The sequence below is a fragment of the Ascaphus truei genome, chromosome 17, assembly GCF_040206685.1.
Source record: "Ascaphus truei isolate aAscTru1 chromosome 17, aAscTru1.hap1, whole genome shotgun sequence".
Classification (NCBI taxonomy): Eukaryota; Metazoa; Chordata; class Amphibia; order Anura; family Ascaphidae; genus Ascaphus; species Ascaphus truei.
In genome coordinates this window covers 36,558,607-36,586,103 of record NC_134499.1, presented here as the reverse complement: position 1 = coordinate 36,586,103, position 27,497 = coordinate 36,558,607, and the positions used below count along the sequence as shown (strand labels likewise).

Below are 27,497 nucleotides of genomic sequence, written 5' to 3'. Positions count from 1 at the left end.
GAGGTATGCAGATGTAGCGAGGAAAGGGGGAGATGGACAAGATCCTGATAAAGCTGACTAATGAAGTCACCCCTAATGAGGGGGCAATCCCCAAGAGGAAGGGGTGGTTAGGAGTGTAGATACCTGGATCTCATAAGATTATATGGCCAGACTAAGAGGTAATATCACAGTTGGCATATGGTGTAGGAATGTGAACCCTTACATGGAACCACCTCTAATAGTCAATATAGTTCCGCTAGAGTATATGACTCAGTTAAAAAATAAATCCCTGGATCCCATATGGAGGGCTGTACTTGGGTAATTGTAATCAGCATGAAGATATAATGGTTACATAGTTACATAGTTACATAGTCATGGTCATTCACTAAACGGCAGAAGCTAAACCCAAAGAGTTCACCGTGTGGATTAAAACTGCCACCTCTTTGCGAATAAGCATTAATAAGCTTCTAATAGTTCTTGGAGGGTAACAACTGATGTAATAAGTGTTGTGTTCCACAAAGAGACAGAATTCACAGGTGTCGGCTGAGCTGATGAACAGGATACTGAAACAGGTCTGGATGCTTTAGGCTTGCTTGTGTCTGGTTTGCTGCCATGTTGCATTACAGGTCACTAGCAATAAAGAGTTTCGGGAGTCTTGTTCGGCATGTGTATGTCGGGGTTGTTGACCAGTTGACATATTGATAATCTACTTAATAGTGTCCGATGGTTTAATTATTCCCTTTCTAAATAGCTTGCGTTTTCTTTCATACCTATCTCTATATTACCAATTTTAGCCCCATCACCATTTTGTTGTGGTATGAGTTGCACATGGTCTGTGATGATATTATGGAGTTTGGACATATCACATGTTACCAGAGTGGCAGTAAGGTGCTGCTGCGGTAAACGTAAAGTGAATGCATTATCTGACAGGATGACGAGGTTCACGAATCAAGACATCCGCATTAAGGAAATGAATCACTTATTATTTGACTGTATGAATATAGTTTTTGTAATGACCTTTCATTGGTGTTACTGGAATCTCATATTGATGGTAACTCAACTCCTGCATGTCAACCTTTTGAAGCCACTGGGAGAATAAATGGAGAAGGAATGCGTGCGTAAGGGGTACATTCGATATACTCTAAAGCGGCTGTTATTGTTTTCACCCCAAAAGTCATCTGGTTCGTAGTATATAGAATGACCCCCTATGTTATTTAGATATATATTGAGTTTTCTGACCTGACAGGTTGTGTTTAGATTACAAGGCTCACTCATCAAGACATCCACATTAAGGAAATTAATCACTTATTATTTGACTCTGTTTATGAATATAGTTTTTGTTATAACCTTTCATTAGTGTTAGTGGTATCTCATATTGGTCTTTTCACTTCTCCTCTGTTGGAAGGTCTTGTAAGGTGTTTAACTACATTGCATTCAGAATAAAGAGTAGGGTTCTTCACTTGGCTGTCGTAATGATTCTCTGGATCTGACTTTCTTCGCCTTCGGAAAGGATATCATATTCTCAGGTTACCAAGTCATGATCTCAGGAGGATTTGTAAGGTGATCAGATATCTACTGCGACCGTGGGATATTCAAACGACTTTAAATTCTAATTGAAGAGGATCATTAAAGTGGTCCAGCTGATGAAACATAATGTCATTGTGTAAGGTGGGCCTTATAACAGTCTTTATTTCTAGCCGATGAGACAGATTCCCCAACGAGACGCAGCCCACTGAAAGCCATATCAGATTTCTTTAAAGGTGACTTCAAGCGGGATTCAAATGAGCCAGGTTTGAACTTTTGTCCTATGCTCCAGGAAAAGCCAACTTCCGATCAATCCTGATTTTTCTGTATTTAGTCCACCTTTATTTCCATGGTATTAATCAGCACTAATCGGTTCACTAATTGACAATACCAAATAATCTGGTTTATGTAATAGTTATGATTTTTCATATGCAATAACATCAAATTATTTATATAACTTATTTATTGTGTTTATACAACTGGCAAAAATTCTTGATTTGGCCTGATTTTCTAATTCATTTAAATGGGCATTGTCACATACCGAATATATTTTAACTTAATTGCCAAGCAAGTATCACTAGTATTACTTACCTAAATGCTGGTATGCAGGCTTGAACTCACCAACAGCCGATGACATTCGGGCATTTAGATCAGTAGAAGCAGGTCTACTTACTGGCAGTTTAGCTGAAGTCATATAATTTGTGGCAATGCATATTAAAAGCAGCTGTCCATCCTGCCCAATCGGCGCAAATGACATGTCTGGAACTATAAAAGCAGACTGCTTAATTCATTGGGAACATAATTTAACTTGGGCATAGGTTTGATAAGCAAAAGAAACCCTTGACTCATTGATTTATGGGTTACAAATTGTATACTTCGTACAGTATATGCTAAGAATGACCTTTTTTGTAATCTAGGATAGCCTGCTGCTTTAATATATAAAATCATGCTTGGTTTGTGGGTACCTTTTTTTTTCCCCCAACATAATGACATTCTTCCTGATATTGATTACATTATTTGAATTCAAAATGTATAGAGGACTCAGCAAAGAGCATCTAATAATACTGTGGACTAATGCACTAATTGAATGGATTATTAAACAAATCTTTTCAGAACCTTATTTATACAGCTATCACTGGAGTGAATGGGACGAGTCTTATCCCAGTAGCTCCCAAAATTAGAACCAAGGCTGTTGTCCTCATATTATTACAAACACTAATTCCTTTAATGGTGGCGTGTTCTCTTTCAACATACAAGCCATTTGGCTTCTACAATTATTTCCTGGAGCACTGCGTTTCTTTAGGAATCAGAATACATTATACTTGGCTAATTGCAATCAACATGTCGATTTTAATGAAGGTCATGCATTAAACGGCAGAAGCCCTGTGGTAAACCCAAAGGACTTGCAATACAAATTTAAATGGCTAGCTATTTGGGAAGACGCACCAATAAGCTATTCACAGGTCTAGATGGGTAACAATTGACACAAAAAAGTGTTGTATTTCCTCCACAAAGAGACAAAATTCCCAGGTTTCGTTTGCGGCACATAACTGAGCTGATATACTGGATGCTGTAAAGCCGGTCTGGATGCGTTAGGATTCGTTTGCCCTTTTTGCCACCATGTTGCATTACAGATCGCTCTAGCCGTAAAAAGTATTCAGAGTATTTTGTGTTTTTATGTTGCATAGGGGTTGTTGAGCCCGTTGACATAGCAGACGATGGAGATGGAACACATACGGTGTCCTACACACCCACTCTGGAAGGTCCTTACACAGTCTCTGTCCAGTATGCAGATGAAGAAATCCCCAGAAGGTAAAAACATTACAAGTGGCAATGAGACAGAAATGTAAACTGTCCAGGGTAATCGGAGGCATGGGGGGGTTATCCATTAAACGGTGATTGTGCCGATCAGGGCACCAAGAAACTCCTTGTGAAGTCGGTAGTTTACGTGCAATAGCGCCCCAATTGGCAGTGTCCCAGTTTAATAAATAACCCTTATAATATCTCATTCTTTGTGACATTTCTTTCATGCACCTTGTGCATTATTCTAGCTACTATAAGCTGAGCTACGGCAAGTATTCATATTCTTCCCATCTCCCTAATACCAATCGATGCACTATACAATAATATAGCTACAATGTCTTCAATAAATAGATTAATATAAACTGTACACTATCAGAAACGCCAGTAATGTATTGCTCTCTTGTTAAAGAAGTTTCTCCCTAAACCCATGGGCAAGTACTATTTCCTAAGTGAATGATCGTGTATATTTGGGTCAACGCATAAATAGAATATACATGGCTCTTGGAACTGGCATAAATGGTAACTACTTAGACCGAGTGATATTTTAATGCATGGTAAAGAGCTTTAGAAGCCATCCTGGCCATGGATAGTTGCAAATGACTTATACAGTAGCTTATGATACCTTTTATTGGATAATCGTAAAACGTCTTCATCGCTGTACATGAGTTTTACAGCCACACAAGTATCGGGTTGCAACACGTCTTCCATACCTTTTTTTTTTTATAGCTGAACGCCAGTACCATTATGTAACCACAAGACCATGATTTCAGCTTAATGAGATTTGAAGACTTATTATTTATTTCACCATTTTAAAAAGCCATATGAGATTCCTGTACAAAATGATAACTAATGTGAAGGATATGCATGAATTATTATACTTAAACAATGTGGAAGTACATTGGTAGGCTTGCCAGGTGTTCAGTATTCAAGCGGACTGTCCTGTATTTTGGACACTGTCCAGTAAAAAATTAGAGGTAATACTAGACATGTATGTATGTCTGGGTAATGTAGCCAATCAGGAGGATGTGTCAGGAGCCAAAGAGGAGGAAACAGCATGGAGCGATGTCCCCAGCACGTCGCACATTTCACCATTGTGTCCAGTATTTTTGGAGAAGCCACCTGGCAACCCTAGACATTGGTAGTTAAACAAGTTGCATGCGTTATCAGAAACTGACTTCTTTTTTTGTTTGCTATGTCAAGTCCTTTCAAGGTGAAGGTTCTTCCAACGTACGATGCCAACAAAGTGACAGCCAATGGCCCTGGGCTAAGTTCCCAAGGAGTTTCGGCCAGTCTGCCGGTTGATTTTGCTGTAGATGCCAAGGATGCAGGACAGGGACCCTTATCTGTGCAAATAACTGTAAGTTAAATTATTGGGATTCCTTTCTTACTCTTCCTGAAAGCCCTTCAATAGAATTGGGGTTAAGAAGTCTGAAAATTAAAGCGGTCTTACTGAATTTATAAATCTAAGTACTTGACACAACTTGGATTGGGTTTAGGCTACAATAGAAAATACTATAATCAGAGTGGTACCTAACCCCAGCATCCTTCCCCCTTAAGCCGATGAGGTGAACTTGTATACTACTATCTGATATATATATATATATATATATATATATATATATATATATATATATATGAACAAAAAACAAATAAAAAAGCGCAAGCTCCATAGCACGTAACTGAGTAAAAAATAAGGTACATTTATTTTAAAAATCAGCAACCCATAAGAATGTGCACTTACAGGATTTCAAACAGAACCATTCGTGGGAGAGAAATCTCTATTGTGGTCATCTGCGGTGGTAGGGTGAGTCCCAGGTTTGCAGCGTGGATGTAAACAGCCCAGGTTCACCATGAATTGGCAGCAAGATATAAAGGCATCCAATGTCCAAATATCATTGGATGCCCTTATATCTTGCTGCCAATTCATGGTGAACCTGGGCTGTTTACATCCACGTTGCAAACCTGGGACTCACCCTACCACCGCAGATGACCACAATAGAGATTTCTCTCCCACGAATGGTTCTGTTTGAAATCCTGTAAGTGCACATTCTTATGGGTTGCTGATTTTTTAAATAAATGTACCTTATTTTTTACTCCGTTACGTGCTATGGAGCTTGCGCTTTTGTTTGTTTTTTGTTCATAGATTCCAAAAGTAGTTGGCTATACCACTCCCCTTAAAGCTGCAAAGACGCTCCCTGGATCTTCTATTGGGACTATATTTCTCTCTGGATTTTTTTTTGAGTGGAACATTCAATTTGGATTTTCCTTTTTTTTCACTATCACGTTATGGTTTGTAGATATTATTAGGTTAAATTGTGGTAATTTTAATTTATTTTAATATTTTAAATACGTTAAAAATAAACCTCTATTTTGACTTCCCAGACACTGTTTCAACCGCTCATATTTTTTAAAGTTGATAAAACAATATTCAACATGAAATTGAGAATTGCGCATAATTCAATTGCGGGATTTCACCCTCTAGATTTGTTCTCTAAATGATTAACATGTACATTAAGGACAAAAACTTGGGCGCAAATGTGTCTTACAGCTTAAATATAGTGTTTGTTGTATTTAGTGCTGGTTAGAATATGACCGTGCTAGTGCAGATGGAGTCTAGTTTTAGTGTTCTCATATTTATCGTCTCCAATAGGACAACATCACAAAATTGGCAAAGTAGCTGTGTGACATTTGTAATTCTGTCTTGGAAAAATATGACCCGCAGGAGGGCCCCAGGCATGTGGCGGGTTCCGTTTTAAGGGCCCACCGGAAAGCAGAACTGGCGATTTTCGGCATGTGCGCATGCGCTAACCTGAAATTTCCCCTTATGCACAACCTCGGACTTCCCTGTTCTGCGCATGCGCAGTCAGGGCAGCCCCCTTTTCGTTACCGCCGTATTGGCGGATCGTCGAAAACCGGGGCACCGAGAAGCGAGGCCCTGCTGTATTTCACAGTTTTTGTTTTGTCTTGACCTCTTGTTTAATTTTTGCAAAACATTACATTCAATATTTTTGGGCTCAAAACCAGTTTTTAACTGGAAATTGCATCTCATGCTCGAGCGTATGCTGCTTGCTGTTGAGTGTTTTCAGGATGTTGCGGATTACAAGAAATGTCCTTCAGGGAGTTACAACGTGTAAATCGTCACAAACAAGAAACCTTAGTATTTTTAAAGGAATTAAAGTAAAATTCTGCCTGGGGAATATTCTCAGAATACTTTTAGAACAAATAAACGGACAAAAGGATCTCTTGGCACTTTCTCAAAACAAGCTTGTGTAACACAGGGGGGTGCAAAGTGGGAGGCTCGATTTTCTGGGGGGTGTGCAGCTGTTAGAGGCCCCACGCTTCCCCAAAGGCATTTAAAATAAATGCCGGGGATCGCGCGAGGCCTCTGTAACTTTTCACTTACCTTGGAGTTCCAGCGATGCGTCTCCATGGCAACCGGCGTCGTGACGTCACGTTGCCATGGCAACGTGAAGTCACATGACCCCCGCAACGCCATTTGACGCCGGAGAGGAGACAGGGGGGCACATGTAGGTAAATTTGCGCACCCTTTGTGTCACAGAAGATGCTCATTAGATGGCGTCCTGGAGATGATCTTTTTCTTTGATGCTGGATGGATCAGAAACATATTGCAGACCAATAAATACATCCTTTTTCTTTTGTTTATTTATTTATAAAAATGTTTTACCAGTTTTATACTGTGAGAGTTACCTCTCGTTTTCAAGTATGTCCTGGGCATAGAGATAAGATGACAAATACATGGTTACAAATACAGTTGCATAAGTGAACAGGGTATACATTATATACAAATACAGCATGCACAGTTAGAGATAATATATATTATAGGCGTATGTAACAGTTACAGACCAGGTTAAAATGTGAGACCGCTTTAGTTTTGAAAGAACTTAGACTGGTGGCGGCTGTGAGAGTCTTCGGTAGATTGTTCCAGTTTTGGGGTGCACAGTAAGAGGAGGAGGAGCGGACGATTACTTTTTTGGAGCCTTGGGACCATGAACAGTCTTTTGCAGTCAGATCTCAGGTTATAAGTGCTGCATGTGGTAGGGGTGAGGAGCTTGTTCAGATAGATGGATACTTTGCCCAGAAAGTATTTGAAGGCAATACAGGAAAGATGAACTTTGCATCTAGACTCAAGTGATGACCAATCTAGTTCTTTGAGCATTTCGCTTTGATGTGTGTGATCTACATTAGTCTATCCATCTGACCATATCCTCAGTGCAATGAAACATGCAGTCATGATTGGTGTACGCAAGAAAAGAAAGATAGGTGTATGGATAAAAGCTTCTTGTGACATCGTTTACATGGTGGTTTTTCCATTGAATATAGGACCAAGAAGGCAAGCCGAAGAAAGCACAGATCTGTGACAACAAGGATGGCACTTATGGAGTGTCCTATGTCCCAGACAAAACTGGGCGGTATCAGGTTGCTGTTAAGTACGGGGGAGATGACATCCCTTACTCCCCATACAGAATTCGGGCAACACCATCAGGGGATGCCAGCAAATGCACTGCATCAGGTATGACTTCAACTCTGACCGTTGTTATAGGACCCATGGCAGTTTTGTTTTAAGATTAGCCATACTTTAATATGATGGTGAAGGAGGAAGATAGCATTTTAACAGTATGCATAGAAACATGGTCAGTGGTTTCCAGAACACGCCATTTAGACCCAACACGTACTATGGTCTTTAATTAGCAGTTATCCGCAACACAGATCATGAACTCGTTTAATGAAATAATAACTGAAAGGAGGAGAGGAGAGAACACTGACGAAATCCCGGGGTCCCAGCTTTGATACCTTGGGGAAGTTTATCCTTTTGTATTGGAAACTCCAAACATAAGATTGTAAATGATTTCTGTTGCTGGGTCAATAAAATACAATGACACATTCACAGTTAAAATCTTGCCACAGCATTCACAAATCCTGCATTTTGCAGGAGGCCTTGAGCTGCATGAAAGGATGGGTAAGATCTACAATAACCGATGAAGGATGATTACATTATTCCACTGGTAATGCAATACCTTGCTAAAATGGGAAAGTATCTCATTCTGTAGCAATCCTTTCATTGTCCAACCATTGGCCAGCTGCAGGACCTCTCAAGGATCTTGAGCATTGGTTGAGGTTTTCCTCTCGAGCTCCTTGGATTTAAAAGGATACATTACACCGTGCATGCCAGGGAGCGTCATTACACAAACATGCCTATTTGTTGGCATTTTGACGGGAATGAATGGCTTGCTTATCCCCTGCCTAACTATACACATGGATGTTATTTATCCCCAGTTTGGTTGTTTAAATGAACGCATTAGGGAGTCGGATTTCATTCAGCTCAAAATTCCCTTTAATTTTTAAAGGTTGATCAAGTAATTTTCTGTTTGAAGAGAGAGTTTACTTCTATTTGTTTTTGGTATGAATGCCACTTGATTTCAGTTCTAATTTCCCTACATTCTTCAAGCAGTCAAATCCTTAACATTTTTTTAGCTGCTTTACCTTTTTTGACTTCTAGATTTCACAAGTACAAACTCTTTATATTGTACAATGATGTAATTCTCCTGGGGAGCACTCATTCTTGTCCGGGAACAACAAATACATGCCACTGCCTACAGATAGTTGGGTGAAAGTGAGACGTGGTGATAAAATGAGTTTATAAGATTTCAGGACCACTTGCAACTTTAAATGCAAACATACTCAAGTGCTTATCCACGGGTTTTCTAAAGCTCTATCTGCTGCACAAAGAAATGTATTCTGTTATGCCGAGGGGCTGTGGAGCCAGCAACCCACGTTAAATGTGTTTCCAGTCTCCAACCTGACATAGTTGTAGCTGAAATTAAAAAGGATCCAACATCAATCCAATGTACAGTGAAGATATGGGATAAAGTGTTGTAATCACAGGCCCCCACATGTTTCCCAATCCTGCTTCAAGCTTTCAAACATCATAGAGCAGGTAAACTGTAGCCCAGGGGCGGCCAACTCCAGTTCTCAAGGGCCAGCAACAGGTCAGGTTTTCAGGATATCACTGCTTCAGTACAGGTGGCTCAAACCTGTGCTGAAGCAGAGATATCCTGAAAACCTGACCTGTTTGTAGCTCATAAAGACTGAAATTGGCCACCACTACTGTAGACTCTAGTCTAGACCTAGAAAAAAGTACATTAAACATATCCAGTTTGACCTTCTTACACATGGAGGTCCCTGGGAGACAGAAGTCACAGAAGGGTTGTGTGTCACACTGGTGTACTGAAAAAGTTAATCTCATTTTTGTCTTGCGATGGGCAATCTAAAAAACAAAGAGACCATATTCTTTCTGCCTTTTATGATCGCCTTTTCCAGGAGATTTCCACCTCAAGCCCAAGCAATACATTACAAACCATTGGTGATTATTCACACCAACTATTCCCTCTTCATAGCAATTAAAATGAAATTGGAAGGACATATATTGTACTAAGGGGATCTCCACCCAATATGACGAGAATGTGTTGGGACATCCTTGGCAATAACTTGTGTTCCCTGACCAGGGTTAAGAGGCGTTGGATAATATTGCATGGCTGGGTGTGTATGATATTGCTGTGTTTCTGAGTGAACGGTCTGTTTTAGGTCCCGGCATTGAACCGGCGGTGAAGCCCGGTGAGGAGGTTGGTTTTGTGGTGGATGCCGCAACTGCCGGGAAAGGAAAAGTAACGTGCACGGTTCTGGATCCAGACGGCCTGGAATCGGATGCCGAGGTGTTTGAGAATGAGGACGGCACTTATGACATCTTCTATACGACGGCTAAAACTGGACCGTATGTCATCCATGTCCGCTTCGGGGGCGTAGACATCCCGAATAGTCCCTTCACTGTAATGGTAAGAGATTTTATCATGTTTAAGCACCGTGCTTTTTCACGCGTTTCAATCTATTTTATATCATTGAAGTGCCCATCTGTATTACCCTTCCCATTGTGGTTAAAATGCTTTGATCCAGTTTGTCGGCGCTGCTGCTGCTACATGTAATTAAAATTGCAAACACTACCTGTAATAATATTTAGCAAACGTCATTGTACTGTATCAGGATTCATTGTTCCTTTTTTGGTGAGAGAGATTGATGTATTCTGTATCGCCACTGCCATTTAATCCTATGGAACTGTTACACTGCATTATAACGGGATCGGTTGTGTTATTTGGGAAACGATGATGACTGCTACATTTGTGTCACGGGTAATTAACACTCTTGCTGCCTAAGGGTCCACAGTGCTGCTGATGCCTCTGGCAGTGAAAGGGTTAAGATAATCCAAATGCTGGTGATAATCTATAGATAAAGCAGTCGTTGATGGATCTGAGTAGCACACATCAACTGTTAGGAAATGTTCACTTCTCTGATTCAAGGGTCCATTGTGTATTTCTGCCTAGGTAATGAATAAACACTTGATGTAACCAGCTAGTCACCTAAGCATCCTTTGTGTGCGTACATGTACAGGCCTGACTCTTATGTCATAATGCATTTCGATATAATGCACAAGCTTTAACAACAATCTGTGTGTACAATATTGGATGTTGTAGGTTGTAATAATACCCATAACTGCAACGGATCGTGTTCCCACGCACTCGAGATTGTTCAAATGCTTCTGCACTGTTTTAGTTACTAGTCTCACGTGCATGTCATTACCCAGAATCCCTGGCTGCGGTAGAAGCACTGTTTGCTAAGTGATAATGGGGAAAGACAGGGCTGCAGACCTGTCTGAGACATGCAAATGCACCACATAGGGTTGCCAGGTGTCCAGTATTGAATTGGAATGTCCTGTATTCGGACACTGTCCAGTAAAAAAATCAGAGGTAATATTGGATATGTGTGTGTCCGGTATTACCTCTCTGGACATAGTGACCTGACCGGCTTGGGGAGGACGCGGAATTTACCCCAAGCAAAGGCTGTTGCTAGGGGGCGTGGCAGCTTCCTCCATCCTGATAGGCTGCATTGCCCAGCAGCAGCCAATCAGGGGGAGATGTCAGGAGCCTGGGGGTAGGTCCAAGGCGAGGAGGAAACGGCATGCAGCGGAGAGAGGTGTGTGTGTGTCAAGCACGTCACACCTTTCACCCTTGTGTCCAGTATTTTTGGAGAAGCCGCCTGGCAACCCTAACCACACGTGGTATTGTTATTTATTGTTACGATTCTGATAATCACATTATCTTATATCACTGATAAAGTATTGCGGTTACTGGATGTCTATAGCCATCCAATCCACTGATAACGTTTACAATTTTTTTTTTCCGTCTTTGTAACCTCCATGTTCCACCAACCAGGCCACAGATGAAGTCCCAATAGTGGCACAGGACCAGCCACTTAGTGCATGTCCTCCCGGCCACGCACCTTTGGTATATTTTTATTCATTTCCGTACCCTGCGACCAATCCTCTTCCTTTCCATGTTGATGTTTCATTGCAGAAAATGGCACTGCCGCCTCTTGGGACTGCTTCAGCCATCCTCGGCTCCTCTGATCACGTCTTCCACTTGATTCCATAACCTTTTGCATTTTAGGGAGAGACAAATCAGAACCAAATGAGGGTTTATTGCACTTAATGGATGGATGTTCCTGGGGAAGGTGCTCCGTTCTGATTGACGACTCTGAACTTGATTTTTCCCTTCTCTCTATTTTTTTCTTACCTTACTATTTGCAAACCCTGGCAATCCATCGTAATACTCATTTTTGGTTATTCATTGAAAATCATTGTTACTAAAAACATGTCCGCAAGACAGAATGTGGGTCGCTGTTATTTCATTCCTTATACCAGGGGCCACCAACAGGTCATGTTTTCAGGATATCCCTGCTTCAGCACAGGTGGTGCAGTCTTAGACAGCCACTCATTAAGCCACCTGTGCTGAGGAATTGATATCCTGAAAACCTGACCTGCTTGGGGTCTTGAGGACCGGCGTTGGCCGCTACTGCTTCTGTCCACACAACATAAAATTCACTTTCTTTTCCAGACCCACAAGCTATTAAAGCTTCATGCTTCCGATGGCGCTTCTCTGGTTCCGTACATCCATATTCATACGCACTGTATTGTATTTCCTCATCTATAACCCATATTGGTGGTTTTGCAAATAGACTGTGTACATTGATATTACAGTGACCATGGAGGATAGTCTTGAACAAATTGGCTAGGTCTCTCTGATAACATAATGTGCAATGCCAGCATATGTGATGTATACTCCAAGAATACGGAGAATCGGGTGCTACGGTAGTCTATAATGCATGTGTAATATAGTGTATACAGTATTACTTTAAAGCTGCAGTTCAGTCAATATCCTGCATGTGTGTTTTTTTTAATAAATCAGTTCTGTAGTAAGAAAAAATACTTTTAGCATTTTCTGTTTTTAAAAAAACAACTTTGAAAGACCAATTTTCTTGTATTCTATTTTAACAACCATTTGCTAAGGCACTGCCCCTTCATGTCCTGTCACAAGCCCTGGCACACCCCTTTGTCAGCCCTGCCCTCCCTCTAGCACATGTCAGTGCAGGAGTGCTCATGAATATTCATGAGCTTCCACTGATGGACTGAAGCAGAATATAAACAGATCCCTTCACTAATTATGTCACCAAATTTCACCGATCAATACATGGAAACGAATTCACCTGCAGCTATACAGTTCTTTAGGTAATTAGAGATTGCCCACATGAAACTATTGAAGTAAAAAAATAAATAAAAATAAAAAATAAAAAAAAGATTGAACTGCAGCTTTAACACAGGTTTGTTTGGAAACCTATAAATGCCTGGAAATCTTTCTTAGTGCTTCACATTACATAGTTACATAGTAGATGAGGTTGAAAAAAGACGTACGTCCATCAAGTTCAACCTCTGCTACATTTAAAACATTGCAATGTAAGAAGTCACAAAATGAAGTGATGACGTTATCAAAGCCCTCCAGACACTGATATGCCAAACGTTCAGTACATTGCCATGGAGAATACATCCGGTGGGGTTTGTACCACAGTATGTGTCTTGCTAAGTGTTTTATTAAGGCATAGTAAATACAACTGCATTGTAAGCAAAGTACCGACCTTTTAACTACACCGTAGATATCATAGTTCGGATGCCATAAACAGATCCAAACATATACAGAAAACCTTCAAGGGCTTCTCGTCCTTGTTGGGAAACATTTTTTTAAGACTAGTGTTAAAATTCATAGTTTTGTATGTGAGGTTTTAAAACCCCACATGTCAAACCTTGGTTCATATCCTAGAGAACTTCATGATCAGAACCAACATGTCTTCTTGTACTCAGAAAAGCCTGAATCTGGCAGCTTTAGTCACTCAGGGGATTTTCCCCCTTCCATGCAGTCTCTTTGCATAATCAGCAGTTCCGTTGTTTGTTTTCTTCCAGAGTTCTTAACTTGTTATATCCCTCAGGTATCCGAAGCGGCTTACTCTCCGATTGGCTCAATGAATGGCATGGGGTTCCGACCTTTTGATATGGTTATTCCGTTTGCCATAAGGACAGGAGAGATAACAGGTGAGACATTGGTGGTCCGTAATATCCCGTGTGGAATACAACAAGATTCCGCTGGTGTTCCAGATTCAATGAGATTCTCCTTGTGGTGGTAGATATAGATGTTACTCTGTCATCACATCTATTGGGCTACAAGTGTCTGGTTCAGAAATTAAATAAGTTATGGTGGGTAAAATAAAAAAATACAAAACATCCACCCGCACAGTAAATAAAAAATATCACTTCTGGTGCATTTGCATGTCTCTGATAGGTCTGCAACCCAGCCTTTCCCCAACGGGGACAGATATGCAAATGCACCACATGTGGTATTTTTATTTATGGTTGGAATTTTTTTAAATTCGGATTCCTGAAAAAGTAAGGCCGATTTATTGTGCATTTTCTAAAAGAAAATAAATTCTGACCTGACAACTGTGAGTTTGGGATCTTGGCAATAATCTTTATTTATGTGCCTTATAAAAGCCGGATATGTTTTAGATCACCTGGTATGGTGTTTTTTTTAACTTCATTATACTGTAAATAGGAGATAAATATTAAAAACATGAAAGCAGCGGATTTGTAAGTTTAAAATGAAAATACATCTAAAATAATACCTCTAATAAACACTAAAAGTTTGTATTTATTTTTTTGCTTTGATCTGAAGTGTGCTGACATCCAACGCATTAACTCCTTCAAGGCTGGGAATGCCTGCAATGCACCATTCTGGGTTGCAGGCTCCTGTAGCACGAACCTTGACTCGATATGTTGTGAACTTTCTTCCCTGTGCTAGCAAATAAATCATTTCCATTCAAATGAAACTCTTCTCCAGCTCAGGGAAGCAGCTTCACAGTATCTGGAATGGGTCCTACGTACAGGCCTGGATTATAAGTAGCGTAACAGCATAACACATTAGTGCAATGTAAAGCGTTGGATATCGGAATTAAGTTTAGTGATATTAGCTCTGACTTAAGTAAATGTACATTAAACATTAACGTTGTGTAGGGGGGACCACTTTTGTCCAGGCAAATAACGCGACAAATGTCGCGCATGCGAAGTCGGCTAACTGCATGAGCACCTACTGCGCATGCGCGAAGAGCACCCGCCAGCGACGCATGTGCGGCCGGCAAGTTCCGATCGTGCATGCACTGCCAGCGGTATACCGGGACAGCAAGCTAAAAAGTCGGGACTGAGGCTTAAAAACCGGGGCGCCTGGTCACCCTAACTTTGCGGCTCTTTTTGTTGGCAAAATCACAGACATCTTCCAATTTTTGCAGAAGCTCATTATCAATTGAGAGTAGTGCAAATGAAGATGGTCGCTTCTGTCCCATGGATGACCGGAGACCGTTATTGACAGGTTTCAGCTTTGAAAAAGAGTGCTCTGTATACATTGTATACAATGCAAATATTGATCTAGAGATCCATCTTGGGTCCCTAAGATTATGAGTTCCCAGGGCCTAGAAAGGCTTTAATCCGGCCCTGCCGACGTGTACATGCTTTGTATAGGGTAAAAACCGGAAAGCGTACGGTATTCTAACACAAAGAAAAAGGTCATTATTTAAACCGTGTCGCAATTCTGAAATGTGAAAAGGAAACATGAGATTGTGTGCTTATTTTGCCCCACTCAGGTGAAGTTCACATGCCCTCGGGGAAAGCCGCACCGGCTGAAATTGTTGACAACAATGATGGCACTGTGTCTGTCCGATACATTCCCACAGAAACCGGCCTCCATGAGTTACATATTAAATGTAATGGAGCTCACATCCCAGGTACGATTGATCTGAGGCCTGGTCATGCACAGCCAGAGCCTACATTGCCTTTCACTCCTCATTAGGGTTCTGAAGAGGTGTGTGTGTGTGTGTGTGTGTGTGTGTGTGTGTGTGTGTGTGTGTGTGTGTGTGTGTGTGTGTGTGTGTGTGTGTGTGTGTGTGTGTGTGTGTGTGTGTGTGTGTGTGTGTGTGTGTGTGTGTGTGTGTGTGTGTACATGTTTGCACTGTTGGCCATTTTCGAAATATGTAGTTAAGTTACATTAGTTGCAGTATATATTGTTAAATATTTCACTCTCCGATAAGACGCTGGTACCATGTTTGCCCGTAGAGTAGATAGAACTAAAGTAAGGTAGAAGTGATACATTTAATGGCTAAGTAGCGGTTAAAGAGTGCAACCTTTCAGGGCTACGAAGGTCTCTCTCTCCTTCTGTTTGTTACAAACCTTCCTGAAGGGGCCTCCGTGGCCCTGAAAACCTTTACACTAACCACAGGTCGGCCAGTAATGGTATCACTTCCGCCGTCCATTACTTTTGTTCAGTCTCGAGTGAAGTATTCCTGGACGTTTTTGGTAACTATTTAACTTTCAGCTTCTAGATATGGAGATCGCGGTCTATTTTTCTCCCAGGTATACACTTACAACGCTGATTACCACAAAAATGTGTATACACTGAGAGCGCCATCTAGTGCCGGGCGTGCCATTTAATGTACAAGGTGTATTATTGTAGGCTATGCTGTGTTATTCTAGTGTTAATGAACAGAAGGAAATGTTTTGAACTATGCAGCTGTTTTGGCATAATAAGGATACGCAGGAAATACTTTCCCTTTTGCATAACATTTGATATTTATCCCTCTGGAACTGCGCTACCTTTTTGAATTTATGTAATGGGAATATTATAAAATCACAACATTCCTAGATAGAAACGATACTGTAGGTGGTAATGCTATTCTGTTATGGACAGTTTTGGTTGACATTCTAGTATGGTTTACAGCAATTAATACGTGCGTTAAACTTCTGTATATTTATATGTAGAAAGCCCGTTGCAGTTCTACGTGAACTATCCAAACACTGGAAATGTTGCAGCGTATGGACCGGGCCTTATATACGGAGTCGCTAACAAGCCAGCAACCTTCACCATTGTAACGGAAGATGCTGGAGATGGTATTTATTCACTCTTTTATATTTTGCATGCTACCTGTGACTGTGGGGGCAGCATGACATACACAAGTAAACGTTACACCGCGACCTAATCAAGGTATTAATGTGCCACCCCAGGGTTGGAGACTGACCTCCAACCCTGGTAATATCTAAATAAAGTTATGTATCTGTGTATACTGTTTGAAACTATCCGTGTGTCTCGTGTGCCTGGGCTAGCAACAGTAGCTAAGTGGCCAACATACAGTGAGTCAGTGGGCTAGCCTTTGTGTGGGGTCAGGTGAGGTGTTTAGGGACAATGGAAGGCTGGGGAAGGGCACGCCCACCTGCTCGGAGAGTAGACACTCTAAGGCCAGAGCATTGCTCTCTCCCCGGCAGTGAGGCGTCTAACCCTGCAGGAGGTATGGAGCTGGATTTTGGGGACAGGAGTTTGGGTCCTGGCTCCGGTTCCCATTGGTCATCACCAATTTCCCATGCTCCCAGGCCCTGCCCCTTGGGACCATCCTAAAGCACTGGCTCCACCTCCCTCTCCTAAATAGCTTGTTCTGGATGTCCCCCCATCGCTCCTGCGGAGTAATGGACTTTACTGGTTGGTTGGCACCCGGTTCTCCATGTTTCTAAATGGAGGCCGGGAAAATATAGAAGCCAAAGCTGATCAGAGCTCCACAGTTGTTCTTGGTTGGTTTATGTCTCCAGAGACCAATGGTAGTGACAACACTGTGACCATGGTGGTCATCCGTGTTTCAAGGACTTTGTCCTATATTGTGACGGATACATGCATCACTCTTTAGAGACTGTAAACAGTATCTCTATACACACGCTCCGGAATATCTAGCTTCAAATACTCTGGTTTATGGGGAAAATATCACACAAAGTTAACACGTCATACATTTACCGTCCAGCAACAGTAACGGTATAAGCTTAAACTCTGCAGCACTGTCCTTTAACTCCTATTAGGTGGGCTGGATTTGGCAATTGAAGGACCCTCCAAAGCGGAGATCAGCTGTATTGATAACAAAGATGGAACCTGTAGTGTGACCTATCTACCGACTCTCCCGGGAGATTACAGCATACTGGTGAAGTACAATGACCGACACATTCCTGGAAGCCCGTTTATTGCCAAGATCACAGGTAAAGTATAACTATTATACAGATTCATTCAATAATCTAACCAATGACAACAATGCAAAGCAGGCCCCCTTGGAAGAAGAGTTAAGGCGTCGGTTCTATATTTGTATTAATATATCTATATTGATAATGTTACAGATATATCCTGAATACATGATGGCACATAGTATGCGAGTCAATTGGACATCAAACGCATAAAGGGGGCCCCACAAAAAAATTATTTCAATATTTCTTGAAAATAGAAATCTGTATATTTATTTTTAGAAATGGTTATAAAAATTGCACCTTAAAAGCAAACTGTGCACCAAATAATAATGGTTGAAGTGGGCCCGTAAAGCCGCCTTTTTGCATGCCCGTGAATTTCACTGCTACTTTGTGGAAAATAGCCAGATGTTAAATATTTTATATACAATGTATAATATCTTTCTGTTGTAGCGTATACTTTCATAGTTCAATGAGAATGACCTGAAATAGTTTCTTTGCGTTGCATTGATCAGTTCATTAGAAAGGAAATGTATTCGGTTCTGCTTGTAGGTGACAGTCGGAGACGCTCGCAGGTGAAGCTCGGTTCTGCAGCTGACTTCCTGTTGGATATCAATGAAACGGATCTGAGTCTCCTGACCGCCCGCATTAAGGCCCCATCTGGTCACGACGAGCCATGTCTGCTGAAGAGACTTCCAAACAATCACATAGGTAAGCAAAGGACCTCATCAAATACACGGAACAGAGAAATGTTCAAATAAGATTAGGTTTGCATTTTTTTAATGACATATTCCATTTCTGGGTTCTATATCATTTGAAGTTTACATCTAAACTATCATTTTGTATTTTATATTATATTTTTATGTAGTTAAAGTACTCCGCTTCATAATGAATACACACATTAATACATAGATGCACAACTTTTTATATAGCAGTAAGTGCTGTAGATATCAATGCTATGTAAGCATCTAAGAACGTGCTGCGTACGCATCCAAGAATGCGCTGAGTACGCATCTAAGAACACGCTGTGTAGAGCATACTTAAGTGCATTTATTTTTTTCATTTTTTTTTTTTTTTTTAACATTTTAGAATATTTTCTCTATAGTCAATTATGACTCGGTTATGAGAATATAAAATGGACTCTGAATTGCATTACACTTTTACATTGTCACACTAATTTAAAACCTAGAAGTCCTTCAATAGTAGAGATGTCTGGTTTTTGACCTGAAAAACTGCTATAAAAAATATTGGAATCTTTACAGGAATTTTGTAACCCTGTTCATATTCATAATGTCTTGTATATAATGTATACCCTGTTCATTTATGTAACTGTATTTGTAACCGTGTATTATTTGTCTTAACTCTATGCCCAGCATATACCTGAAAACGAGAGGTAACTCTCAATGTATTACTTCCTGGTAAAACATTTTATAAATAAATAAAAAGTAAATAAATTCATTGCCATTCTCCAATGAGCTGTAATCCATGGTAATAAACCGACCACTTCAGCCTAAAAGGAGTTCTTCAATTGGGGTTTGGAACGCATAATACTGTATTAAGAATGGTCAGTGGGAGTGAGTAGTAGTAATTATTGGGGACGGTTTGGCAGTGTTTAGTTATACTCCGTGCAGTTGTGTTATAGCATATTCATTGTATTTAGATGATGAACATACAAATGCTGCTTTAACCGGTGACCGTTATAGCTTTAAGACCATTCAATATATTATTGCTCAAATGTATGTGGTCAATGATTTTACATATTAGAATAGTAAATATTCTATATCGTTTTACCTTTGCACAGTTTTACTTACATTATATGGTTACCTTTGGCATCTATCTGTATTAAAATAGATGTATTTCTTATTTCCAGGTATTTCCTTTATTCCACGAGAAGTTGGTGAGCACCTTGTCAGCATTAAAAAAAATGGCCGCCACGTGCCCAACAGCCCTATATCCATCATGGTCTATCAGTCCGAAATAGGAGATGCCAGCAGAGTCAAGGTTTCTGGGCCTGGATTAACAGAAGGACGCACATTTGAGATGTCCGATTTTGTGGTTGACACCAGAGAGGCAGGTGGGTGTGAATGAATGCAGGACCATCAATTCTTATTCATCAGAAGACCGCGTCAGTCTTGTTTAGTATCAATGTTTTCCTAGACTCATGGATTCTGTCTTTGAAGTCACAAATTTGGACTTAAATGTCGGTATCATTACTATAGTTTTGACTCATTTTGGGTTCCTGTACAGATATGCTAGCATACATGTAAATAATTCTGAAAATGTGCTCTAAATTACACTGCTTTTAAAACAAATATAGTTGATCTTAGAAAAATCATGATGTGGCAGATTTATAGTACGTAGTGGTTTAAAGATGACTATTAAGTGACTTAAGTTTTAAGCTTTTCCACTAGTAATGCTACTACTAATGTGACTAACTCCAAATAGAAGTCACTGGGGACGAATTGTCCATTCCCCATACGTTATGGTCTCAACACTGACTAGCTCAAAATGGACGTCATCTACCACAGAATGTGGACACAAAATGGACACCACCTCATGGAACGTAAAATACCAAAGAATAAATGGTTTTTCACTCTTGGTTAAGGCAAATGGTTAGGTGAATGATATAGTGTTTGGAATAGAAGGATGTGAACGTTGGATAGAGACATCTCATCTTTGAACCATTCCTGTTTCTGAGGACGTGTGACGCATTTCTTTGGTTTGCAAGCCTTGACACGATTACCACGTGTTGTGCTGCATGTCACCTAAGGATCTATGTTTTGGAGTGGAAATACGTTGTATTAAGTATCACCATCTGATACATTCTAGGCTACGGAGGACTGTCACTGGCAGTGGAAGGACCCAGTAAAGTAGATATCCAAACAGAAGACTTGGAAGATGGCACCTGTCAAGTCTCATATTGTCCCACTGAGCCCGGAGTTTATATTGTATCCATTAAGTTTGCAGATGAGCACGTTGCAGGTAAGAAAAAGCATGAAAAGTGCAACTAGTAAAAAATATTCCTTTTTTTTACTAATATGCTCTTCTTCTTCAGCATGGCACTATCTACAGCTGCATTCTCACAACTCACACTTCATTGTAGGGATGTCATATTTATTTGTGTCACATTCACCTTCTTACAATCATTACTTCTAAAGTATTCTGCAATACCACATCCTAAAACACAGCAGCGCCATCACCAGTCCAAATATGGAGAGGAATTAATTATTTGTATTCACCCCAGTTGGCCTATATACTCTGTGTTAATTAGAAACAAAGTTGAAAGTAAGTCTCTCGTTCTGACGAGGATTGGACATTTCTGCGTTTACTACACGCGTTCCTGACTCTCTTTAAAGGAGCAATCCATGCAATATCCGACATGCAGTGGGGGGATACCGAAAAGAGTGTGACGCAACAACCTCCCTCATACAGGAGTACGACAGTCCCATAAAACAGACTAAATGTTATCGTTCCAACGCGTTTCGTAGTATACAACTACTTGATCAGGGAACACATTAAACCCCTCTGTCTCTTACAATAGGATGAGAACAGGGGCCTCTGTCTCTTACAATAGGATGAGAACAGGGGGCGGGGAGGGGTGTCAAACCAATCCAAATGCGTCAGACACATCACATAGCTGATCCTAATCAGCAAAGTAAAAAACGTACATTTATTAAATAAAAAAAAAAATGTTTAAAAACACACATGTATAAAACAGAATGGATTGTGATAATGCAGCAAAATCACTGAACCGAGAGAGACATAGAGCACTGAAGGGGTGTGATGAACAGTGCAGCACAATATATATATATATATATATATATATATATATATATATATATATATATATATATATATATATACGAAACCAGGTGTCCCACCAAGGAGACAAAAAACAGCACTCAAGGTATATTGCAAAAGTGTATTTGAAAAAAGCAGGCACATGTAAATCCAATGTTTCGGTCCTGTATAGGACCTTCCTCAGGACCGAAACATTAGATTTATATGTGCCTGCTTTTTTTCAAATACACTTTTGCAATATACCTTGAGTGCTGTTTTTTGTCTCCTTGGTGGGACACCTGGTTTCCTGTTATTTTTGTTGAACAAGCACCTATTTCTTTGGAGCCTTTGAAGTGCCTGCTGTTATCTCATAGAATTCTCAACAACATGGTTATAGTGAGGTCATGAAGGAGTTTAAGCACCGGAGACTCGAACAATAGGAACAATGAAAGGTCCAAAAAATGACCTAAGATCGGATCCCCAGTGGCCGCTACTGCGTGTGCGCCACACACCACAGCACAGCGCTCTATGGGGCGGGCCCCAGTGGCTTTGTGTGTGGGCGCGTGACGTGCGCAAAGTGCGTGCCACGACGTGGTTCGGCGCGCACCAATGGAAGGGCAGATATGCCACGTCAGGGCTGCGCCCCCCCCCCCCCCCATCATGGCCCCGCTCCCCTATAGACCACGATCGCGGCTTTTAAACTGTGCAGGCGCGCATGCAGCTGTGAGGACTGGGGCCGTCGCCTCAAGGGCCTTAAAAAAATGTTCAAAAAGAGCGAGAAAACGGGGATAATGTTATCCGTTCCCAAAAAAGGCTCAAAGAACCAGGGGACAGCAAATTCATTCTAGAAAGAACTACAAAATTACTAGAAAAAGATACCCTTAAATAATTCATATTGGATACCAACAGATATAAACACACTGGAAAATGCAAATGATGGCAAAAGATGCAAAACAAACTTGCAACAAATATGGTTAAGTAAATTTTTGCTTAAGGATGGAAAAAAAAGGGGGAGGGGCAGAGATATGAACAGCCAGCGAGACGCGTTCAGTACAGAGACCATATATCAATATCCTTTATTTTTTTGCTGATCTATCACAGGAGAATGAAATCGATCGGCAGCTTAGGTAATTAGTTTTCAATAAAGGTAATCAAATGCTGCGAATATGAAAACCAAAATATATATTTTAAACTGCTTGGATTCCCTCTTTAAAGCGTCGATCCTTGTGTCCCAATGCCAGAAATGCTGACGTATATAGGAGGTGTATTGCAGCCAAATGAATACAAAATGCCAAGTCTGTAGAACTGTTGCTGTATCTGATCCAACCATTGTAATATTTCTAGACATGTTCCTTTATTGACTCTCTGCTTGTGGTTCTTGAAGGGAGCCCGTTCACAGCCAAGGTCAGCGGAGAAGGACGTGTCCGGGAGAGTATCCAGCGCAGCAGGAAAGCTCCGTCTGTGGCAACGGTGGGAGGCATTTGTGAACTGAATTTAAAAATACCAGGTGAGCTGAAGCAGGTCTCTGCAATGTGTTCCCTGGCTTGTTTTCTATGGAAGTTGAATAGTTACAGACAATATGAAGTGTGGTAAGTTCCTTTTGGATAATATAGAGATATCTGAGCTACTATATATATGTGTGTGTGCAGCGTGTGCAGCGTGTGCAGCGTGTGTAGTGTGCAGGTGCGCAGTAGTGTGTGTAGTGTGTAGTGTGTAGTGTGCAGCGTGTGTGTACACGCGCGCAACGTGTGTTATCAGAACGTATTCATATAGAAAGCAGATTTAATCCAGCTACACCCAATTAATGGTACATATGAGCAGGAGAAGGACCGTTAGACTCGGCTCTGAACTGCAAGATTGCAAACCGATGGCAAGAAGTACCGTTAGAGAGAGTGTGCGGCTGCGCCATCGCACACACAATGTATTCTTTCATTATCTGTGTGTGGGACCTGTGATGAGCCCCAAGTTTGTTGTCCATCAGTGACTGTACAGTAATGCAGGGGGGCTCCACTCCAGTGCTCAAGCCCCACCCCCCCCAACAGGCCAGGTTTTCAGGATATCCCAGCTTGAGCACAGGTGGCTCAATCAGAGACTGTCAAAGACGGAGCCTCTGAGCCACCTGTGCTGAAGCAGGGACTGATTGAGCCATCTGTGTCTTATATTCTGGTTTGCTATGAGCTCTTAAAAAGGAGGACAAGTCATACATTTTAGTCACTGGCCTCTGAAGTGGGAGACATTAATTTAAATGTAAATTCTCTGGTTAAGTTGCGTTTTTTTTCCCTGTGGTTTGGGTACAAATGATTATATTGTATATTATGTACTGTTTGGTATTCTAGTTGTCTTGTGTAATAATAATAAAAAAAGATATATATCTATCACAAACATACATTGTATGTGTAGATAGATTGATAGATTGATAGATTGATAGATTGATAGATTGATAGATTGATATATAGATATATTGATGTGTGTGTGTGTGTGTGTGTGTGTGTATATATATATATATATATATGTGTGTATATATATGTATGTATATGTATGTTTGTGTATATATATATATATACATACATACATACATACATACATACATACATACATACATACATACATACATACATACATACATACATACATACCAGAAGGAGAAAGTGCACAACCCATAGTGTAAAACCGTATAAAAAGTTTAATAAAAATATATAGAGAGGGAAACAAGCTCACTCACAAACATAAAATGTAATTGGGCATGTATGATAATAATATCCCCACCACGGGAACAGCACGGCAAGACCTCCTGCAGCGTCAGATGTAGCAAACGCCGCCCGCTCGTGTCCCACGGTCTCAGACCTCATGGATGGTGTTGAAACCTGTAATCTTAGGAGTCCTGAGTTGTCAGTCTCTCCACACCAGACCGGCTATCAACCGCGCCAATTCTGGGGCTGTGTGCACCAGGGCTGGAAGCTTGGCACTGCTTCCGACCCTTTTGATGACGTAGTGTCGGCGTTTGCTACATCTGACGCTGCAGGAGGTCTTGCCGTGCTGTTCCCGTGGTGGTGATATTATTATCATACATGCCTAATTACATTTTATGTTTGTGAGTGAGCTTGTTTCCCTCTCTATATATTTTTATTAAACTTTTTATACGGTTTTACGCTATGGGTTGTGCGCTTTCTCCTTCTGTCTAATAGATTTTTATGGAACTGGTTCTTCTGCTGAAAGCTGCCCCACACCCATTCAAGCGACAACAACTGACTGGGCATTCTGATGAGTGGATTAGTATCATCGTTTTATTTTTTATGATTCACTGCTTTACCTGTTTTATTTTTGATATAATTTGTTTTTATTTCAAAGTTATCACTTGTATATGTGTATATGTATATGTATATATATATATGTATAAATATATATATTTATTTCCCCTTGTTGGAAGGTCTTCTAGAGTCTGTATAACTTTGTCTTCCTATGTGTTTTCCTTGCACAGTTAATTGATTCCGAATGGCTCGTGTCGGGGGGGCTCCATGTCTGTTACATAGTAGATGAGGTTGAAAAAAGACAAACTCTCTGGAAGGCAAACAAAAAACCCCAGTGTCCTATCATTCAATGATATCTCATAAGGGGAAAAATAAATTCCTTCCTGACTCCAAGAATTGTCCCCGAATATATTTGTATATAGTTATCATATCCCCTCTTTGACGCCTCTTTTCTAATGTAAATTAATCTAATTTAGCTAGCCTCTCCTCATAAGTTAGATTGTCCATCCCCTTAATTAATTTGGTGGCTCTTCTCTGCACTCTCTCTAGTTCCATAATGTCTTTTCTAAGGAGTGGTGCCAAAAATTGTACTCCATATTCAAGGTGTGGTCTTACCAATGCTTTGTAAAGGGGCATAATTATGTTTACTTCCCTTACATCCATTGCTCTGTATACTGTCTGTCTGCCCAGTCTGTATACTGTCCATGTCGGGGGCACCATGTCTGTATACTGTCCGTGTTGGAGGGGCCCCATGTCTGTATACTGTCCATGTCGGGGGCTCCATGTCTGTATACTGTCCGTGTAGGGGGGGCTCCATGTCTGTATACTGTCCATGTCGGGGGCCCCATGTCTGTATACTGTCCTCAGAGCAGGGTCTGTACGCGAGCTCCTCAGAACAGGGTCTGTACGCGAGCTCCTCAGAGCAGGGTCTGTACGCGAGCTCCTCAGAGCAGGGTCTGTACGCGAGCTCCTCAGAGCAGGGTCTGTACGCGAGCTCCTCAGAGCAGGGTCTGTACGTGAGCTCCTCAGAGCAGGGTCTGTACGCTAGCTCCTCAGAGCAGGGTCTGTACGCTAGCTCCTCAGAGCAGGGTCTGTACGCGAGCTCTTCAGAGCAGGGTCTGTACGCGAGCTCCTCAGAGCAGGGTCTGTACGCGAGCTCCTCAGAGCAGGGTCTGTACGCGAGCTCCTCAGAGCAGGGTCTGTACGCGAGCTCCCCAGAGCAGGGTCTGTACGCGAGCTCCTCAGAGCAGGGTCTGTACGCGAGCTCCTCAGAGCAGGGTCTGTACGCGAGCTCCTCAGAGCAGGGTCTGTACGCGAGCTCCTCAGAGCAGGGTCTGCAGGGACAGAGGCTACGTTAAAGCACTTTGCATGGGCAGATTTATGGTTGGCAATAGCAGCTCATTCATTTGCATGGTTTGTATGCAATGTTGTAATCAATAGCATCGCTCTATGCACAGAATGCCATTTACTTTGCTTAATAATATGCAACAACAACAAAAAGCCGGCTCCCTCAGTGAAGGCTGAAAGGCGCAATCCAAGCACATTTTTTTAACTTTTTTTTATTTTTTACACAGGATTGAAGCAGCAGTCCCTGGAGATAAATTAATGGGGTTCAGGGTTAATGGGGTTCAGCTGCTTATGGAGATACCTCCCGTAGGGGGTGCCAGTAGCAGCTCCAGATAAGCTAGCTGGGGTTTAAAGTTTAAAGCTCCCGCATAACGTAGGCCAATAGGAAGCTGAACTCGATGACATCATGGCTTCCTATTGGTCCGCAGGACGCGGGAGCTTTGAACAGCGGCCATAAAATGATCCCTGCTAGCCTATCATAGTGGCTACCGGCACCCACTATGGAGGTAAATATATCAGGAAGCAAGCGGTCCCCAGAAATTAATGGGGTTCAGCTCTGGAGACCCCCTGCTTTAAATAAATTTAAAAAAGGATAATATTAAAATATTAATTAACGTTGTCTTTAATGTTCGAGACCTAAGGGCATGTGGATCCGGAACTACCTTACCCCCAAAGATTAAGGCTCAATGTGATATATTAAAAAATAAATTAAAAAAAAACATTTACTCCAGGTTATCAAACCACAAATTCTCCTCTTGCTTTTTTTCTGCTAAAAACATTTAGATTTGAACATCCCGTTTCCCTCACAGTTTACCAGTTCTTTTGTGCATCCTACAGTGTGTTGCTGTTGGAAAGGTGAAAATCAATATATGTATATAGACTAATTTAAATACATAGGTCCGGTTATAGAAATCCTCTTTTGTTACTTCCCACCGGTGATATTATTCTCTACATTTTCGGCTCCATTTTGCTGTTGTTGCTCGGGTAGCTTTAGAACTGCAGCACAGTTGACTGCAGAGCAATTCATCCCCATGTCCTCTCCTTAGACATCGACAGCCGTGAAATGTCGGCAGAAGTTACCAGCCCCTCGGGAAGGACGGATGATGCGGAGATCATTGACCTCGGGCAGAACACGTCCTGCGTGCGCTTTGTTCCACACGAAATGGGGGTGCACACCGTGAGTGTGAAGTACAGAGGGGAGCACGTGCCGGGCAGCCCTTTCCAGTTCACTGTGGGGCCGCTGGGAGAAGGAGGAGCACAGAAAGTGAAGGCGGGCGGTCCTGGTCTGGAGAGAGGAGAAGCCGGGGTTCCAGGTGAGAATGGCT

At 41.3% G+C, this 27,497-nt stretch overlaps 1 protein-coding gene across 5 annotated transcripts in view; it reads left to right on the top strand.

The window, feature by feature from the left end:
* FLNB (filamin B) overlaps positions 1-27,497 on the top strand; it is a 166,727-nt gene that overhangs the window by 125,930 nt on the left and 13,300 nt on the right. For 2 of the 5 annotated variants that reach the window (XM_075574814.1, XM_075574816.1), the window contains 14 exons: positions 3,192-3,315; positions 4,507-4,663; positions 7,648-7,837; positions 9,910-10,157; positions 11,589-11,660; positions 13,693-13,795; positions 15,394-15,534; positions 16,565-16,693; positions 17,645-17,818; positions 18,350-18,508; positions 19,668-19,871; positions 20,627-20,779; positions 22,962-23,084; positions 27,219-27,485. In XM_075574814.1, coding sequence (XP_075430929.1) covers positions 3,192-3,315; positions 4,507-4,663; positions 7,648-7,837; positions 9,910-10,157; positions 11,589-11,660; positions 13,693-13,795; positions 15,394-15,534; positions 16,565-16,693; positions 17,645-17,818; positions 18,350-18,508; positions 19,668-19,871; positions 20,627-20,779; positions 22,962-23,084; positions 27,219-27,485 — 2,244 coding nt within the window. Of the gene's footprint in view, positions 1-1,676; positions 1,770-3,191; positions 3,316-4,506; positions 4,664-7,647; positions 7,838-9,909; positions 10,158-11,588; positions 11,661-13,692; positions 13,796-15,393; positions 15,535-16,564; positions 16,694-17,644; positions 17,819-18,349; positions 18,509-19,667; positions 19,872-20,626; positions 20,780-22,961; positions 23,085-27,218; positions 27,486-27,497 lie in introns of all 5 variants that reach the window. The other 3 variants (XM_075574817.1, XM_075574815.1, XM_075574819.1) reach the window with 2 other exon arrangements.